General features: G+C 31.8%; 2 protein-coding genes across 2 annotated transcripts; both read left to right on the forward strand.

The window, feature by feature from the left end:
* The first annotated feature begins 9,763 nt into the window (after positions 1 to 9,763).
* Positions 9,764 to 10,357, forward strand: LOC118050820 (agamous-like MADS-box protein AGL62). Its single transcript, XM_035061299.1, has one exon. It carries the CDS (start codon positions 9,764 to 9,766, stop codon positions 10,355 to 10,357), a length of 594 nt encoding a protein of 197 aa, XP_034917190.1.
* A 3,942-nt stretch (positions 10,358 to 14,299) lies between these two features.
* LOC118050864 (agamous-like MADS-box protein AGL29) lies at positions 14,300 to 14,836 on the forward strand. The gene has a single exon (XM_035061341.1). The coding sequence runs from the start codon at positions 14,300 to 14,302 to the stop codon at positions 14,834 to 14,836; it is 537 nt and encodes a 178-aa protein (XP_034917232.1).
* Positions 14,837 to 19,293: the final 4,457 nt, after the last annotated feature.

A 19,293-nucleotide genomic window follows, 5' to 3' on the forward strand; every position in this document is an offset into this window, starting at 1 on the left:
AAGTTTCTTTCCCATCTTAAAATCTCAAGTTTGGCAAAGAAGAACAATTTCTAGTGGAATACTAAACAGGGCATGGCAAACCTAACTCAACTCTCCAAGATATTGAAGCTGGTTAATCAATTCACTTGTAGGCCAATCCAACACCCAGAAATTGGAAAATTTTGACTCAACTTTTCTTTTTCAGTTACCTTGGTCTAGTAGTGAAATAAGCTTCATTTCAGTATCAGCCATATTATTCACACCCAGAGTCTATCCAAGCTTTCTAGAGAACCCATCGAGTCTCGAGCCCCCTTATGAATGAGAGAGAAGAGGGGCCGCCCCTCTTTTCCACAGAAAATTAAATCGCACCATGACCGACACGGCAATCCCCTTAACATCTTTTTTTAGGAAATTGTTCGATACCCAAACTTGAACGGGATTCTAGTGTGTTAGAGCTTATCGCATTGCGGCTTTATGCACTCTTTCGAATATTAGCGAAATCCTTCCATTATTTTCTGAAAGCATCCAATGCTTTAGAAGGTCCAATACATGATGAAACAATTTTTAACTGGCACGTCCAACACTGTTCTCCGGCTTTGGAGCCTCACACAGAGTTCGCAGGTAATCAATTTACTTACTTCCGTGTCTCAAAAACTGGAAATGCCTTTCGGTTCTTGGATCTCCATCGGAAAAACGTACTTTAATGCGTTGGTGTATTCCAACTGACAAGTATAGGGACATTCTCAATCGACTAGATGCTCCTGATCTCTCTCAACAACCAACTTACAGGGGTCAATCCCTGGAATCTGTTTGTGAATGGCAAAGATGAAAAAAGCACCGCAAAATATTTCCGTAAAATTTGTCAACAACTCTCTTAGAATGTTTGGGATAGCAGCACAGGCTATTGATCTTTCAAACAAACAATCTTTCAGGAATCATTCCTAAAACACTTGCAGGCTGCAGAAATTTGTTCTCTCTTGATCTTTTAGGAAACAAGCTCTCTGGCTCAATTCCAGCTGAAGCTTTGGTTCAAATGAGCATGCTAACTCTCACGAACCTTTCCAGGAATGATTTGAATGGTCAGATTCTCGAAAAGTTGGCAGAACTGAAGCATCTAAGCACCCTGGACCTTTCTAAAAATCAGTTGGAGGGCATAATTCCTTGTAGCTTTGGAAATCTTTTGAGTTTGAAACATCTTAAACTGTCTTTCAATCATCTTGAAGGCCGCGTTCCTGAGTCTGGTTTATGCAAAAAAACATCAGCTCATCTAGTTTGGTTGGAAATCCTGCTCTGTGTGGAACCAAATCTTTGAAGTCCTGCAGTAAGAAGAATTCTTGAAGACGGCATTGATCCTCCCTGCACTAGTGGTTAGTTTTAGTTCTAGCCGTATTCCACTTCCAACATTGCCAAAAAGATAAAACAACAAGAGGATTGAAACTTAGTATGACTGAAGGTTTTAGTTCTGAATACACGCAGAATGGGAGCTTGAAGAGCATCATACGTTCTGGTTTTAGTTCTGGAATACACGCAGAATCTTGAAGAGCATCATACGTGACCCTCTGGTTGATCAGTCAAGGTATGAGAGAATCAATGTTTGTGTTTCAATTGCAAGTGCTCTAGAGGACTTGCATTCTGGTTTTGACTTTCCAATCGTTTTAATCGTACACTGTGACTTGAAGCCCTCTAACATTCTGTTGGATTGAGATTGGGTGGCCCATGTGAGCGACTGTGGAACAGCTTGAATTCTGGGCGTTCATCTGCCGGAAGAACAGCCTTTCCTCATCATCAGCTTTTGAAGGCACCATTGGCTATTTGGCACCAGGTAACCTATCATTCTCCACCTTTTTTTTTTTTTTTTTTGTATACCATGGTAGCCAAAATCATTTCCACCTGAAAAATTGTCAGGTCAATGTGAATCTAATAGTTTCAAGAATATAACAAGGAGGCTTGCCTTTTGATTCTCTTATTTATTTGACTAGTCACTATCTTCTCCAATTTTCAGGTTCTAATTTGAAATCAAATTCAAAGTGAACTGACTTTTTTTTTCCTTTTAATTTTTATTTTTATTTTTTGAAATTTACAATTATTACCCTACAAAAGTTCTCCATGACCCCACACTTATTTTTTTTCCCTATATCAAATGCGCCATGAATACTGAAAATTCATTGAATGGATGAGAACATTTAACTTGATTATATTTGGATAAAACCTAAAAGCAAAAATCATGTTTTGAGTTCGTCATGGATACTACTCTATTCTACTTGAAACACGGCTCCAACATGACTTGAAATTCATTAATATCCTTACAATTTTAAAAACCTACACCATCCAGCAACATCCCCATCAAAGGCAATAGTTTTTTTAGTAGTAAACTAATGTATAGTCACACACTATGCTAGTGGTCAAATCAAGAAGTTCTTGAACATAATAAAAAATATTCATGCCATATAAAATTATTTGATATTTTTATTAAATATAACTTACATGTCAACCTTGAAACCTTTTAATCCGACTCCTTACTTAGCTCGAGTTTAAAATTCAATGATGTAAAAGTTGTCCTAACACGACCCAGTTAACTTGATGGGTTCAAAGATATCCTAGTAAAAAAAAGTCAAATGATGAAATTGATATAAGAAACCTCTCAACCCAACTTCTTATTTAGCCTGAGTTTAAAAATAAATCGTGTGTAAGTTGTTTCAATGTGACCTAGTCAATTTAGCATGTTCAATGATAACTTGGCCGACAAGTAAAAAAATAATGATGTGGAAGTTGTCCAACATGACCCAGTTGACTTGATTTGTCTAAAGGTGTTCCGGTAAAGAAAAGTCAAATGATGAAATTTACATAAGAAACCTCTCCACCCAACTTCTTATTTAGCCTAGTTTAAAATAAACCATGTGAAGAGTTGTTTCAATGTAACCTAGGCAATTTGATATTTCTAAAGATAACATGACCAACAAATAAAAAAAAATATAAGGATGATATTGATAAAAAAAAAAAAACGCTTCTTAATCGACTCCTTGCTTATTAACTCAAGTGAGATTTGTCTTAACTTGATTCAATTGGCTTGGTAATTATAGAGAAAACCAGGATGACTTTTAAGAAAAATATGAGTATGAATTTAAGGGGGGGGGGGAAAAAAAGTTAAAATTGAAACTAAAAAAAATAAAAAAGAAAGAAATTAATTTTAATCGACTCCCAGTGAATTTTGCTTGACCAATTTAATCAATTTATGACCCTAATAAATTTTTTATTTTTTTCACTTCCCAACATCTTTGCAACATTCACTCATTCAAAAAAAAATTAATCTTTTATATATACAACTAGGTTCAAATATTTTTATAGCATGTCCATGACATGAACATTTCCATTTGGATGAAAAATTACATTTTCTTAACAAACAAAAATTAATTAATTAATTAATAGTGAAAACATAGTTGTTGCCACACGCACTTGGGGGCAATAAGAGGTTTTTCTACTACTCAGCCTAACCTTATGCTCACAAGTATATTAATCTTTCCTAGTTGGTCATATCAAAATTCATTATATAATCATTAGAAGAAACTTTTATTTTTTTAATATGAAATTGGGAGTCTATTAGTGTATAAACTCTATGTTCACAAGGAAAAAAAGAGTATTTTTCTAATGTGAAATAAAAAAAATATTTTTGATTTAAATACTTCAACTTAAAAAGAAAAGATAATATTTTTCTTTGTGTGGGTTAATCCCCATAAAATTTAATAACTACAGTAGTTCAAATCCAAAATACATAATTGATTACTTTACAATATGTAAGCATGGATGGATTTCACTTGGTGGGATTTCCATCTAGGGGTGTTCAAATTAAACCGAGAAAACCGAGAAAAAATTAACCGAAAAAACGAACCGAAAAAAAACCGAATAAACCGATTTTTTAAAAAAATCCGGTTTTCATGTAAACCGGACCAAACCGAACCGGTTTAATTAAATCTAAAACAAAATAAAATTTTCCCCAAATTCCCTTCCCCATTTTCCACCCCACTCACCCTCTTTCCCTTTTCCGTAACTTTTCCAGCCCACTCTTCCCTTTCCCAAAAACTTGGACTCAGCAACCCCTCCCTCCCCACTCTCTCTCCCCCCAAAACCTTTCGAGCTGCTGTCCCTCTATCCCCACCAGTGATTTTGATTCAATTGATCTCATTGGATTCAAAGTTTTCACAAGGATTTTTTGAATATGATTCCAAAATGATTGGTGATTCATACTTAATTAGTTTCAAGGCTAAAAAACCGACCCGAACCGAACAAAACCGGTTCGGTTTGAATCAATTTTTGGTTCGGTTTCGGTTTATATGAAATGGTATTTTCCGGTTCGGTTGAATTGGTGAACCGGACGTGAGTTCCATCCATAAGAGGTGAGTAAAAGTTTTGTAGATTGAGTTATGTATTTTTAAACGACATGTGTACTTTTGTCTCTAACTGATCTGGTGATAGGAACTGAAGCTACTATGTTTACTAGTGTGGGTCACTTTATCATTCTATAATATGCCCCCTCAAGCCGAGGGTAAAGGATTGACCTGAAGTTTGAAGCAAAAAGCAGTAAGAAGTAGCTTAGTGAAAACATCTACAAATTGATCCTAGGAGGAGATGAAACAAATCTGAATCTCCTTCTTCAGAACCCTATCTCATACAAAATGATAATCAACCTTAACATGTTTTGTACGAGCATGAAAAGTAGGATTTACAGATAAATAAGTAGCACTAAGATTATCATACAAAATGGTAGGAGCAGAAACAAAAGAGATCTTGAGATTTGTCAATAAATATTGAAGCCAAATAACTTCAATAATGTCGTCTGCTAATCCTTGATACTCAGCTTCAGTAGAGAAGCGAGCAATTGTATATTGCTTACCTGACTTCCATCAAATCGGTGTCTAACCAAAGAAAAAAAAATAACCACCTGTAGATATACAATCATCAATACTACCTGCCCAATTTATATTCGTAAATCCATGTAACACAAAAGAAGAACTACAAGTAATATGTAAGCCAGAGGTTGTCGTACCTTAAAGGTAACATAAAATGCGTTTAACGACAACCTAATAAGAATTTGTAGGGGCATGCATAAACTGATAGACTCTGTTAACAGCAAAATAGATATTTGGTCTCGTATATGTGAAATATTGAATAGCACCTATGATTTGATGAACTCACGATTTGACAAAATCATATAGGATTAGAAAAAAAAAAATCTAACAATATGATAACTTTGGAGGTAGAGATAGGAGTATCAACAAGTTTGCAAGAGATTATACCAGCCCAAGTAAAGATGTCAAAGGTAAAAACCAATAAAAAACAAAAGGTCACTCAAACAACTATACCAAGCCCGCGAAGCTTGTTTTAAACCATTTAGAGACTTATGCAATCTACACACATGAAAGGGAAGGACAAAGTCAACAAAACCCGAAGGTTGTTTCATGTAAACCTCTTTATCAAGAACACCATTGAAAAATGCATTATTGATATCAAGCTGATGAATCTTCCAATCATGAGAAACCACAATAAAAAAGACTAATCTGACAGTTGCCTGCCTGATAATAAGAATGAAAGTTTCAGAGTAATCAATACCTTCTTGCTGAGTAAAACCTCTAGCAACTAGGTGCACCTTGTACCTCTTAATATTGCCATCAACCCGATGCTTTATCCTATACACCCACTGATTGCCAACAACATTCATCGAATGATGAAAGGGAACCAAGGTCCAAGTGTCATTAGAGCGCAAGGCCTAAATTTTCTCGTACATAACACCATGCCAAGCCTCATACCTGTCAACATCAGAAAAAGCAATGGTGGGTTTATAGGTAAAATGAGACACTGCCCAATATATTGAAGCATTAATGGTGGTTGCAGACGCTATTAATAATGTTGTTTTTGGTTGCCGAGGACGGAGTACCATATGATGCTAATGAGTGACAGGTCAAGGGAGAGAAGAACCTGTACTTGTGAGCTACTAGAGAGGATACGAGGAGAGATTGACACATAGATGCAGATCAGCTGGGGAACCTGTCGTGGGGCTGGATCACACAACAGATATTAGAGAGCCTGCTACAAAACTAGTTTTCTCTACAGTAGCAGACCTTGAAGCATGAACTTCTATAGGAGGAGAACTTGTTCCTACATAATGATCATTAGAAAAACAAGCAGATGGTGACAATATGGCAAGGCTAGGTGGCGATGAAATGGTTGCAAACCTGGTGGGTAAGTGGTGGATTGGAAGGGGTTCTATAGGTGGCAAGTCAAGGGTGTTAGTTTAGTGAATTTATGGGGTAGTAGGCTGAAAGTTTTGAGAAGGAGTCAAGGTTGGGAGTTGTGTAGGTTGTGTGGAGGTGAATGGTTATTGTGTTAGTTGTTCAGAATTTGCAAAAGGAAACACATCTTTATGAAAACAGACATGACAAGAGACATAAATATGTTGAGATACTAAATCAAGATAGCGATAACCAAGATGAGAAAAACTATATCCTAAGAACACATATGGAGATGAACAAAAATCCAACTTATGAGCATGATATGGATGCAAAAAATGAAAAACAAAGACACCTAAAAGTACATAGAAAATCATAATCAGGAGTACAATGAAACAGATATGAAGATTTATTTTAGAGGACAAGAGTAGGCATGTGATTAATAAGATATAGCAATGATTCAAATGTATAGTTTCCAAAATCATAATGGTGCCCTACATTGTACTAAGAGGGTAAGGTTGGTTTCGACAATGTGCCAATGGTGATGCTCAATTGTGCCATTTTATTCATGGGTATAAGGATAAATTAACATGTGATGAATACCAATAGTCTGAAAGAACTGATTTACATTACGATATTCACCAACTCAATTAGTTTGAACAAATTTAATTCTACGTGAAAACTGACACTCAATAAGTGTTTGAAAACGATGAAAAATAGAAAACACATCAGATTTTGTAACAAAAAGGATAATAACATATATATATATATATATATATATATATGTTTGGTATGCGCATCAATAAAGATAACAAAATAACAAAAAACAATAGAAGAAAGCATAAAAGTAGGGTCCCAAATATCACTAAATATTAAATAAAGTGGTGGAGTAGTTTTGTGGCTTGTAGGTCTCAATGATAGATGCAACGACTTGCCTAGCGGACAAGTTTGACATTGAGCAAGAAAGCTTCTAGAAGTACAAATTATTTTATTTTTGGAAACTAACAAATTTAAAATGCAGGAAGTAGGATAACCCAATTGACGATTTCACAGATTAGCAATCGTGGAGATGCAAGGAGACTAATAGGCTTAAAGATTGACGTGGCAGAAGACTCAAATAGGACATATAGACCATCATTACTCTGATCGGAAAGGAGCACTTTCTTGGTGATGAGATCCTTGAAATAAAATATAGATGCATGAAATTTAAAATAAACATTATCATCACGACAAAATTTTTGAACATAAAGTAGTGGTTTGGTAATATGAGGCTCACGAAGAACATTAGATAATTTAAAAATGCATTTTGAGAAATGTAACGTGGTATGTCCAATATATGATATGGCAAGGAATGTTCTAATGATTGTAATGGTTGCTATTGGGATGCTAGTTACCACGAGAACGACCCCTATTATGACTAAAATTAGAGTTGTGTTGAGATGTGGTGAGATGATCATAAGGTATTGGCAATAGTGGTGGCTGCGACAGTAGAGGTGAGCTTCCATCCGTCGATTGAAGGGAAGTCTTATGCAGAAATTCATGGGTAAAGAGGTGGTTGTGAAGGTCAGCATATGACAACAGTTTTGCCTTGGTTACAAGGCTAGTTACCAAGTCTTTGAACTTACCACGAAGACCACGAAACACATATAGATTAAAGTCTTCAAGAGAAATAGGGCCAACAACACCAATTCGTCAAATAACAATTTTGCTTGTTGCATATATATAGTAACCGATGCATTATGGAGATGCATAATGCAAGAGTTAGATGGAGATGTGATAGCTTTTTCAAGAGTGCGCCAAACATAATGCAAGATACAAAAAACGACCATAAGGTGCAACACATTCATAGAGAGAGAGGATAGTAATCCGCTCAAAATAAGTTGATCATGTTGCATCCAATGATGAAAAGAAAGGTTGATTGTCAAAAAGAAAATGGTAGAATTGTCAGAAACATGAGAGAGAGGACATGGCACGAATCCATCAAGAAAGTGAAAAACACCTTGACCAAGAAGATGTGACTTCATCTGCATTTGTCAAAAATGATAATTTGTGCTCGTAAGTTTCAATGAAATAACTTGTTGAGTGTTGGACAAAGTAACTATAACTATAGTTGGTGTTCCCATAATATGAAGAGGAGAGACAAAAACATGATAAGAAGAATCATTGATGTGTTTTGCATGCATGTGAAAGAGGTTGCTGCTGTGGAAGGACACCACCGGCAACAGCTTATGGGTGGCCAGCCGTCTGGTCTGCAATGCCGATTTGGAGGGAGAAATCAGTAGCAGCAATAACAGAGTCCATTTGGGAGAGGAAGAGAAGAGTTCTGATGGCAGAAGGCTTATTTGTTGGAGACTGCTTATAATATTTTTTATATATACATTCTAAAATAATCTTAAATAAGATGAAATTTATTCCATCTTATTTTGTTTTTAAAAATAATATAAGATATATTGGTCATTCTAGTCAGAATAAAACAAAATTAATAACCTTTATCATAATTGATTATTTGTTCCCTTCCTTTTCAGAGTTTTTGTTTTTGTTGCTTGTCTTTTTACTAGGGTGGTTTCTTTAAAGAAATTTAAATTTCATACAATATTTTTTTATATTTGGATTTCCAACTCTTTCTCAGATTTCAAAAAAAAAAAAAAGATTCTTACGACATCTGCCATTGAATTCATGGAGAAGTTGATCTACATTGGAGAAATTTTGAAAGAGAGAGGGGATAAGAAGGACACAAGGAAAGAAATATTTAATTAGAAGTTTTGAAACGTAAAAGGAATAAGCGTTTTCTTAATTAGGAAAGACTTCTTTTTTCCATTTTTTTTTAATCTTTGATTGCACGGAATTTAAAAAGGTAAAGAAAGTTGTAATTAATTGGATGCAATTAACTAGCCTGAATATATATCATGAATCTTCTCCTATATTTGGTTAAGACAATAGAAAATAATGGGGAAAATCACATTTTGGAGACCGTTTGTATCAATATCAAGTGATACATTGAATATGTTATATATTCAATGTTTTTAAAAAATATTAATGTTTTTAATTTTTACGATATGATGATAATAATAAAATTATTATGAATTCAAAGTAATCATGTGTGTGTGTATACAAATAAAAAATAAATTATTTACTTATTATATATATATATAATTATTTACTTATTATATATATATATATATATATATATAAGTAAATAATTTATTTTTTATTTGTGGGAATAAAGCATCAATGACCAATCGATGTCAGGTGGATTATCATAAAACGAAACAGGACAAATAAATAACAGTAATAATATTCATAGTGTGAGATACAAGATTGATGCAAAATATTCCTTTCTGATGAAACAAAGATTTAAGATGCAATCCAAAAATAATTTAATGGAAAAAAAAGCCAACTTAGAAAGGTTTTTTTGATGGCCATACCAATTAATCAATGGAGATTTTTTTTCTCCTATAAATGCTCCTCAAATTTACAAATACCAACAATAAGAAAACTATCATAATATCATCATATCTCTTTTTATTTTTTCCAAGACTTTTTATATTTTTTTTATCTTATTAATGGAAGGCAAGCAAACCAGAGGCAGGCAAAAGATCGCAATAAAAAGGATAGAAAACGAAGATGACAGGCTCATCACATTCTCGAAACGTCGATCTGGGATCTACAAAAAGGCAAGCGAGTTGGTGACTCTATGCGGTGCTGAGGTTGCGGTGCTAGTGCTCTCACCAGCCGGCAAGGCTTTCTCCTTCGGCCATCCATCCATAGAATCTGTTGCAAATCGCTTTCTTGGACAGAACATAGCACCAAATGATAACACCCACCCTCTTGTCGAGGCTCACAGAAAGGTGAGAATTAACGACCTAAACCAGCAACACAATGAACTACTTAGTGAGATGGAAGCTGAGAGAGACCGAGGAAAGCTGCTAAAGGAAGGGACAAGTGGGAAATCAGGCCAAGGTTGGTGGGAAGCTCCCATTGATGAGCTTAGCCTGCAAGAGCTCAAGCAAATGAGTGTGATGCTAGAAGAGTTTCATAAGAATTTGCACAAAAAAATAATTAATGAGCTCAGAAGAAATGGAGGTGCATCTTCGTCATCTTTCCAAGCTCATACTGGCCATGCAACTAATAATAATATTCCATTTTGCCAGCTCTAATGCGAATGGGGCTAGTTCTTTCTCAATTTTTTTCTTGAGGATGCTTATGGGCATAAAATAATTCTAGCTTTCAAGAGTTCGCTTCTGAGCATAAAATAACTTTCCATTAATCTTTTTATGTCTCTTTTTGCCTCAATAGTTTAAGACAAAGAAAATGGCTACTCTCTCTTTTGAAAAACAAGCATAAAGTTCATGGCCGCGACACAACTGTGATATGTTTTAATATATTTCATTAACCTCATTATATATGTTTTAAGATATGTTAATGAGTTGTACCAAAATTAATTTGCTCCTATTTCTACAATATTTCAAGTTCGAATCTCATTTTTGTAATAAAAAAAAAAAAAAAGAGCATATAGTAATTAATGAACAACTGTGATTGACCAATGGAATTTATTCAAACATATATTTTTGTCACAAAAATGAAAAAAAAAAACCAAAAACAGTTGAAAAATTATGGATACGTATTATCCCTGTGAAGACAAGGTGATGATTGGTTTTGGTTTTATTGAGACCGATAATTTCTAATACTTTCCTTTAAAATTTTCTATTTAGTTACCTTTAGTTTTATTATGATGATCATTTCATCTGCTGTTTTTATGAAAAAAATTAATTAAAACACTACAACATATAATAGTTTCATCTATAGAATTTTTTCGTCGGTGTGAAATTACCATTTTGTTGGTGAAAATTTTACCAACTAATTCACTAGCGGAATATGTTCGTCGGAATAATATTCATCGGTAATTCCATCATTTGTCGATAACTTTGTTGGTAAAAAAAATTAAAACACTGATGGTTTTACAGAAGGAAAATGCGCGCCAAAAAAAATAATTCCCGCTTCATTCCGTCAGTATTTTCCTTGGAAAAATTGTCATATAAAAAAAAATACCATATGTAATTCCATCAATGATTATTTAAAAATATATTTTAAAAAATCTATTTAACAAAAATAATTAAATTAATATAAATCAATACTCCATAATACTCAGAATTGAGTTGCTTGGAAAAAAAGAAGAAGAAAATCAATTCAAAAAATTTACAGCAAATAAATAACACAAAAAAATAAAACAGTAACAACATTGATCTCATATGAAAAAAAAAAATCTTACAACAACATTCATACAATTATTAAAAATTTAAAATTTTAAAAATAAAATAAAATAAACAAATATAATGAAAAAAACACAAAAAAAAAAATATTACCTTAATGCAGTTGCAAGTGAAGTTAAGAAAAAGAAAAAACAAATTCATAAAGTATGTTAATTAAAAAAAATCTAAGAAGAAGAAGAAGAAGCTCGTCTGTTGTGAAATGAGAGATTCTATTTCTTAGAGCATTTTACTGACGGTTTTACCAACAGATAATTAAGTGATGGTGCATTCACATGCTGTCACCACTTTTGAGTTGTGTACTTGTTTCGCTAGGTTCCTAACACCTTAAATGAACAAGTTTCTATTTTTATTTTTAGTTTTTTATTAAAAAAAATCCAAATATTTGTAAAACATTAATCATTTATCTTATTCATTTATTATTTTATTTGAGATACTTGTTTATTATTTCCTTAGTTATAAACCATTATCATTTGCAAGCATATATGCTTGATCCATGCATAATAGGTACCTCAAAAATATATGGGTACATCCTTTATTTTTTCACTTTATCCTCTTATCCTTTCCCTTAAACACTCAACATGCTTAAATAGTTCAACAAAAAATATATGTTTTGACTTGTAAGAAATGTAAAATATCTTAGATAGGATACTATTGAGTAATTGTATCTGGTACTCTTCATATATCCAACCCCTTACCCTTGATCTTTGAACATATGAATTATTTTGGTTTCATAATTATTATAATACTAGGCAACAACTTTTTTTCTTCTATTTTTTTTTTCAAATATCATCATTTGATGTCCTTTCATGACAATACTTGTAATATTTGTAATGAATGTTAGACCATTTCCCACATTGAATAAATAAACAATAGAATAGTAATATATATAGTTGAGAGTGAACTTCCCACCGCAATGCTTAATTAGATCTTTTAAATAGAACCCAAATTCAATTGTCATATTTATTATGATACTAGAGTTTCCAAGAGGGTTAATAGCCTAACCAAGATCTTGGAACCCAAGCCACTTGACAACCATAAATGATGAGAATATAAAGTGAAATATAAAGCTGAGAACAAGTCATCACCACAAAAATTAATACTTTTAAATGAAACTCAACTCAACTATCAAATTTAATAAATAAATAAATAAATAAGCTTTTTTTAACAATGGTTATAGCCTATGTAAATGCATGGATTAACAACAAGTTGTTATTGTCATTAGTCATAAGAAAAAAAAAAAATTCTAACTTAAGTCTTAAGTAGTATTGTGACAGTATAGTTGAATGTGATTTTTCTATCAGCAAATACATCATGTAATAATGACTCATAAAATGCAGCTTCTTGCATCTCATGTGTGGAGGTCCCACATGGGATGTGCCATAAGGAAGAAAAGATGGAAGAATTTGGAAGGTGAGTGAAACAAAAATGAAATGCTTGTCGCAAGGGCTACAATGGACTCTTCAACGGCACATTTGATAATGTTTTCTGCAAGTTGCTCCTCCCAGGAAAAAAAAGAGAGAGAAGGAAAGTGACTGCCGGCCGGGGCTTCAAAAAATAAGGTTTCAAGAGTACTTTTAAAATATTGTTTCTAATATCAATTTAATGGGAATTACCGTAGCATATACAAGAGGGTCTCCTCTCTAAATTGTTTTTGGTCATTTTTTTAGCAATTAAATTCTATTAAGAATTCAAATCAATTTCCTTAAAAAGATTCCAAACTAAGAATTGAGTTAAATTCCAAGAATTCTAAACAACTTTTTAGCAATAATAATTACTAGTAAAATGTCTCAACATTCCATATTTTGATGGTACGTATATCTAGTTTGCTACGGTAATTACTAGGATCCAATACCATTACAATTATTGAGCATCGTGATTTTTAATGAAATTTCATTAAAAACATCAAATCCTGTTCTTGCCACTCGAAAATTGAATTCTCTCACAATAAATAACTTTATTAAAACTAAATATTAGTCCTCATATTAAAAAAAAATGATTAATTTTGGAATTTCTGCTCACTTTTCCTTTTTCATAGAACTAAATGTTTAATTTTTGTTTTTACATTATTGACTCTCTTTTTTCATTCCTAACAATTTAAATGAAATTCAAACTTTCAATTTTTTCCCAAACATCTTTTAAAATTAAACTATACTTCAATCTAAAGACTACATCATGTAGGTTCTTGATATTTGAAACTATATGGCAATATGATAATACTTGAACCATCTACGTACATTGTTTACAAGATAAATCATACAAATTATATAATATATATTCCATAATAGGAGCCTATTACCAAATAAAGTTATCATCAAGAATTATACTATAAACCATTATGAGAAAGAAACAACAAATCTATTGACATATCTTGTATGGATTTCAGTATGATTTAATGATATGAATATTATTTTCCTTGGAGAGAAAAGAAAAAAAAAAAAAAAAAGAGATCTATAATAACTTCACCATACAGCATAAAAATGAACTAATTATTTTTTTTATGTAAGATTAGTTCAATTTCTTTAATTTTCAAAATCTGATACGGTTGGATAAGAATTAAAACATGCCAACCAAAAGTGGTAAAGCTTCATAATGGTAGTTGCCGCTAAAATAAGAAATCATTTTTAAGAAATTACTATAATAGAAAGAAGAAAACCATGAAAAAAATCTCTTGGAAGGAAAAAAAATCCCATGTTACTAATACTAAACCTATTTATAGGCAAGTCCAAGTCATTTTTCAACACGCCTAAGTTCTCCACTATTTATATTCATTCACACCACAAGCAACTCATATCTCTCTATAGCAAGATTCGTAGTAGAAAAGAGTAAAAAATGGGCAGGCGAAAGATAGAGATGGAGATGGTGAAAGATAGCAACTCTCGGCAAGTGACTTTCTCAAAGCGCCGAACAGGGGTTTTCAAGAAAGCCAACGAGCTTGCTACCTTGTGTGGCGTGCAAATCGCCATCATCGTCTTCTCTCCCGGGGGGAAACCATTTTCATTTGGCCACCCCAATGTCGAGTTTGTGGCTCAGAGGTTTCTAAATCAAGATAAGAAACCAAAAGCTTCGGCTGGTAGCCTTGTTGATTCTCAACAGGAGGCCAGATTGGAGAAGCTTAATAGTCAACTCAATGATATTCTCAGGAAACTTCATTATGAAAGAAAGAGGGGGGAACTGCTAGAGAAGGCAATGAAATTAAAGGGTTCGGAACCCAAACTTATTGGTGAGCTAAATCTTGATGAACTTCGGAAGATGAAGGGAGAACTGGAGGAGCTTCGTGAAAAGTTGCGAGGGCGTGTTACAGAAATGGAGGCGTCCTCTTCACTGCTACTTCTGTCTAAGAAACCTGGTAGAGAGAAACATCAGTAGGTTTCTAAAATTTTAAAAAGTATTGACACCATCTCCTCTTAAAGATTCAAGGAATTGTAATTTGAGAGTTTGGTTATGTTCCTAAATCCTAAATAGAGTTATGCGAATATGTGATTGGTTTTCTTTTCTTTTAATTGTTTTTCAATATTACTTTATTTAGTATTGTTAAAGGAAATATATCATACGCAGCCCAAGACATGAAATCATACCAGCAAAAAATGACATTTACAAACTTGAAAATACAAGATAAAATAAATATTTCCTTTTTTTCCTGGATAATAGCAAAGACCAATGAGAAAATAGATATAAGTGTTATAAAAAAATAAATCAAAACAATTGAGATGACACTGCAGTTATAAATAGTTCTCAAAGAATAGGATTATAGAAACAAAACTATGACAATAGTTTTTTTTTAAAAAAAAAAAAAAAAAAAGATGCCCTATATTTATTTTTATGAAACAAATTCAAATATTAAGGGGAAAAAAAAAGTTATCTTTTCGCTTATTGTTTCTTATTTTTATATTGATATGGCCCATTATGCATAGTATTAATATTTTTTTCCTTGCTATATATTTTTTATCAAATTTACATGACATTAATCTGTTTGTCAGATTAACAACACTACCCACGAAAGAAAAACAATGTCATTAATCAACACTAAACATAATGAATGCAGGAATATTTCAAATTTAGGTTGAGTTTAAAGAGAGCACTTGTATGTTGATGTGATCCTAGCAAACTAAATTATATACTTTGGCAATTACAACGAATTTGTAAAGGTTTTATTTCTCTATGGTGACAATCAAGTTCGATCTTATTGTGGATTTTATGGCACCAATATAGAAAAAAAAATGATAAAATATGGATCAAAGAGAATTATTAATTTTTTATATAATGATGAAGTAAAAGGAAAAGACCTGATTAATTGTTAAAATAATCAAAAATCACCACAAGCCTTTCTTAACTATGTTTTGATATCTTCATTCCCAAAATATATTACAAAAACAAGTGCATCAAATGCGACAAAATTGATAATACTCAGAATGTTTGTTTCTATTATTTATCAAGAGATCATTGCTTTCGAGAGTCTTTTAATCTTGCTATCATCATCCAAATTTTATCCCTTAAAATAAATAAAAAAATAATAGAAAAAAGTTAAAAAAAAAATTTTAAAAAAGGAAGAAAAATTAAAAAGGAAACCCTAGGATGACTAACTTTAGAGTTTACTAGATTATATTGGCTCGTGTTGTGGTGTGAGTTAGATTTTTTTTTTACATAAAAAAATATTCAAGCATTGTGAATGTGATTTTTAATAATAAAAAAAATTAATCATTAACTTAAAATATAATACATATTAAATTATATATTTTTAAACATTGATATATATAGTGACATATTACATTATATTTGTTTTTAAATATTGACACGATTACATATTGAATCAATCAAGTTAACTTGTCAAATTTGTGACCTGGGTTATGAGACCATAATAATCCTAAAGCAAATAAAAATGAATTATGAAGATTAATTCCTAATTAACCAACCCAATTGTTAAGGATGAAATTGAAAAAGAAAGACAAAAAAACATTGTAAGTTAACCCAGGTCAACCTACCTAACTCATGACTCAGGTAATGAGATCGAGATAACCCCATAGAAAGCAATAAAAAAAAAACTATAAAACTTAAATTTCAATCAATCCCAATATTGAAGCATAAATTTTTTTTAAAAAAAAAAAAGCAACCTAAGTCAACTGCGGTTAACTTGTTAAACTCGTGACCTAAGTCATAAGACTATGATAACTTCATAATAATCAAGTAAAAAGATTTTGAAGCTTCCATTTCTAACAAGTTCAACGTTGAAGTTTAAAATCGAGGAAAAAAACTAAATCCATGAGACATAGATAACTCTATAAAAAGGACACTATAAAATAATATATAGTTGAATTCCTAAACAACCTAATATTAAAGGTTGAAAAACCAAAGCTAAATAAAAAAATATCGGGTTGTTAGAGGGTGAAATTGAAAAAAATTAATTAAAAATTACCAAAAAAATAAACTAAGTCAAGCTAAAGCAACTTGCCAAACTCATGATCCAGGTTATGAGATCGAGATAACCTTATTAAAAATAAATTAAAAAAAAATACAAAACCCAATTTCCAACCAAATTAGTGTTGAAAAATGATATCATAAAAAAATCAATTAGAATAAACATCCTAAAAAGATAACTTGATCCAACTTGAATTAACTTGTAAAACTCACAGCTTGAGCCATGAAATCAGGATAAATTAATAGAAACCAAATTGGAAAAAAAAAAATTATAAAGCTCCACTTTGAATAGAAGTGATGTTGAAGGTTGAAATGAAAAAAAAAAAAAAAATCCATTAGACTTGTATATAATCTAAAAAAAAAATTATGAAGTGAAATTTTCAAAACAATCTAATTTTAAATGATAAATTTAAAAGTGTTTTGTGAATAGCATCTTATGGATATGACTATAGTAATTTAGTTACACCTTTTAATGTTTTTGTAAATATCCTACCTAATTGCTCGCATGCACACACAAACACGTATTGAAACATACCTTGTACATCGTATTATAAACACAAACACATTTTGGGATCAACTATAACATCACTTCTTATCTTTTTCTTCTTTCAGAGCTTTTATACTAACCCTAGCCAAAAAAAATTGTAACTCGGCTACTCCCTCTTGTCTTTTCTTGAATCCAGCTTTATCACAAGTATTTTTTTTTTAATTTAGGTGTCACCTCAATTGATCTAGGTTTCATCCCTTTTTAGCTTGGGTGTAGCTTGTCTTTTTTTAGGATATCCTTTGGCTTGAGTTCTGTTTGTCTGTGTACTTTGCATTTTTACCGCTAAGATTTTGGTTTTGTACCATTTTTATTTTAACCTATAAACAACTAGATTTTTCTACCGTTGATCCTAGGGCTTAGTTTTTATGAGACTAGGGATTGAGTTGGTTACTTGTTAGCTATATATAGGCCAACCTTAGAAAGAGAAAAAGATCAAGGGATAGAGAGAAGTGATTTTTTAAGGAACTATATCGATTAAAGACTATAATGAGAGGTGGAGGGTTTATATATCTTCTTTCTAGGTTCTTAGTGTTGGAGTAAAAACCTTTTGATTTCAGTTAAGGCTTCCACAACCTTAGGAGTTCTAGTTACCCAGCCTAGTCTAATCAACTTTATGCCTTGCTATTTTAGGTATATTTATGTTTATTTTCTCATTCTCTTCTATTTTCAAGTTCAAATAACTTGTGATGTGTGCTTATGTTTTATAAGTTTTTGTGTGTTAATGATTTGTTTAAACTATTATGACATAAGAAATTGATGTAGATTGAAAAATCATTACATGTATTTTATGTGTATTGTCTGTGATGTTGATAACATGTTGAAGACAAGGATTGCCTCTAGTGAGCCATATGAGAAAAGACTGAGTTTCTAATTTTTATTTCTAAATAATGCCCACCGGCTTACTTATCATAAGTTGTTTAGTATAACTAGAATTTGAGGATGTAGATGTTGCATATTGGAACTATTTGTTATTTCTTAGAATGTGAATATTATGGGTGTTGGTAAAGGTTTCTTTATTGGTTTTTATTTTCTATTTTATCATTTATGATTGATGTTTTGTTGTTTTATGTTGATTGACGATGTATATTTTACCGATCTCAAGATATTTTTTTTAGAAGTTAGCCTTAAGCCAACCAATTTAAATCTTTTAAGAGACCATGTATTTAAGTCTAGTTGGAGCAAGAAGTTTTCTTTCCAATATTTTTTTCAAAACTACATTCAGCCAAAACCCATACAAGCATTCATCTTATGTTTGATATGCCCTTGATCATGTTTGCATTTGTTATGGTTTGATTCCATTCTATTTTGACCCCAATCTTGAAGCTATCAAGGCATTTTTTGTTGATTCCTTTTGGTTTTTCAACAAAAACATCAAAATCACTCACTCATACATCTTACATCTTTAAACAAGTTTACAAGGGTCTTTAGTTTTTAATCCACAACTAAAAGGTCCATTGGACTAATATTTAAAACTTTCAAAAAAATATAGTAAATCTTTGTTTTCCAATTATATATAAATTGTTTTGGTTATTCACTCTGTGTATCTATGGTAAATAGACTTTATATGGGTCATTACTTTAGGTATTAAAGGGGAATAGCTCTTCCTTGGGTTTTTTTAAAAAAAAAAAAATTGGTTATTGACTTTTTGTGTTCAAGGAACATGGACTCTATATGGGCCATAGCTTATAGACCCTAAAAGGAGCAACACCCTTTCTCTTGTTTTTTAGGTAATAAAATACGCTTAAGAATCTCTAAACCCAATATTCACCAAATAATAGGAGTAATGGTTTTTCCTATAAAAAAAAAAACACATATATGCATGCCTAGAGATGAATAAGTAAAAGCTAAATAAAATGGAATATTA

The sequence above is a fragment of the Populus alba genome, chromosome 4 (genome assembly GCF_005239225.2).
Source record: "Populus alba chromosome 4, ASM523922v2, whole genome shotgun sequence".
Taxonomy (NCBI): Eukaryota; Viridiplantae; Streptophyta; class Magnoliopsida; order Malpighiales; family Salicaceae; genus Populus; species Populus alba.

Coding starts and splice junctions, on each gene's coding strand:
- LOC118050820 (XM_035061299.1), top strand. CDS start 9,764: ATGGAAGGCAAGCAAACCAGAGGCAGGCAAAAGATCGCAATAAAAAGG.
- LOC118050864 (XM_035061341.1), top strand. CDS start 14,300: ATGGGCAGGCGAAAGATAGAGATGGAGATGGTGAAAGATAGCAACTCT.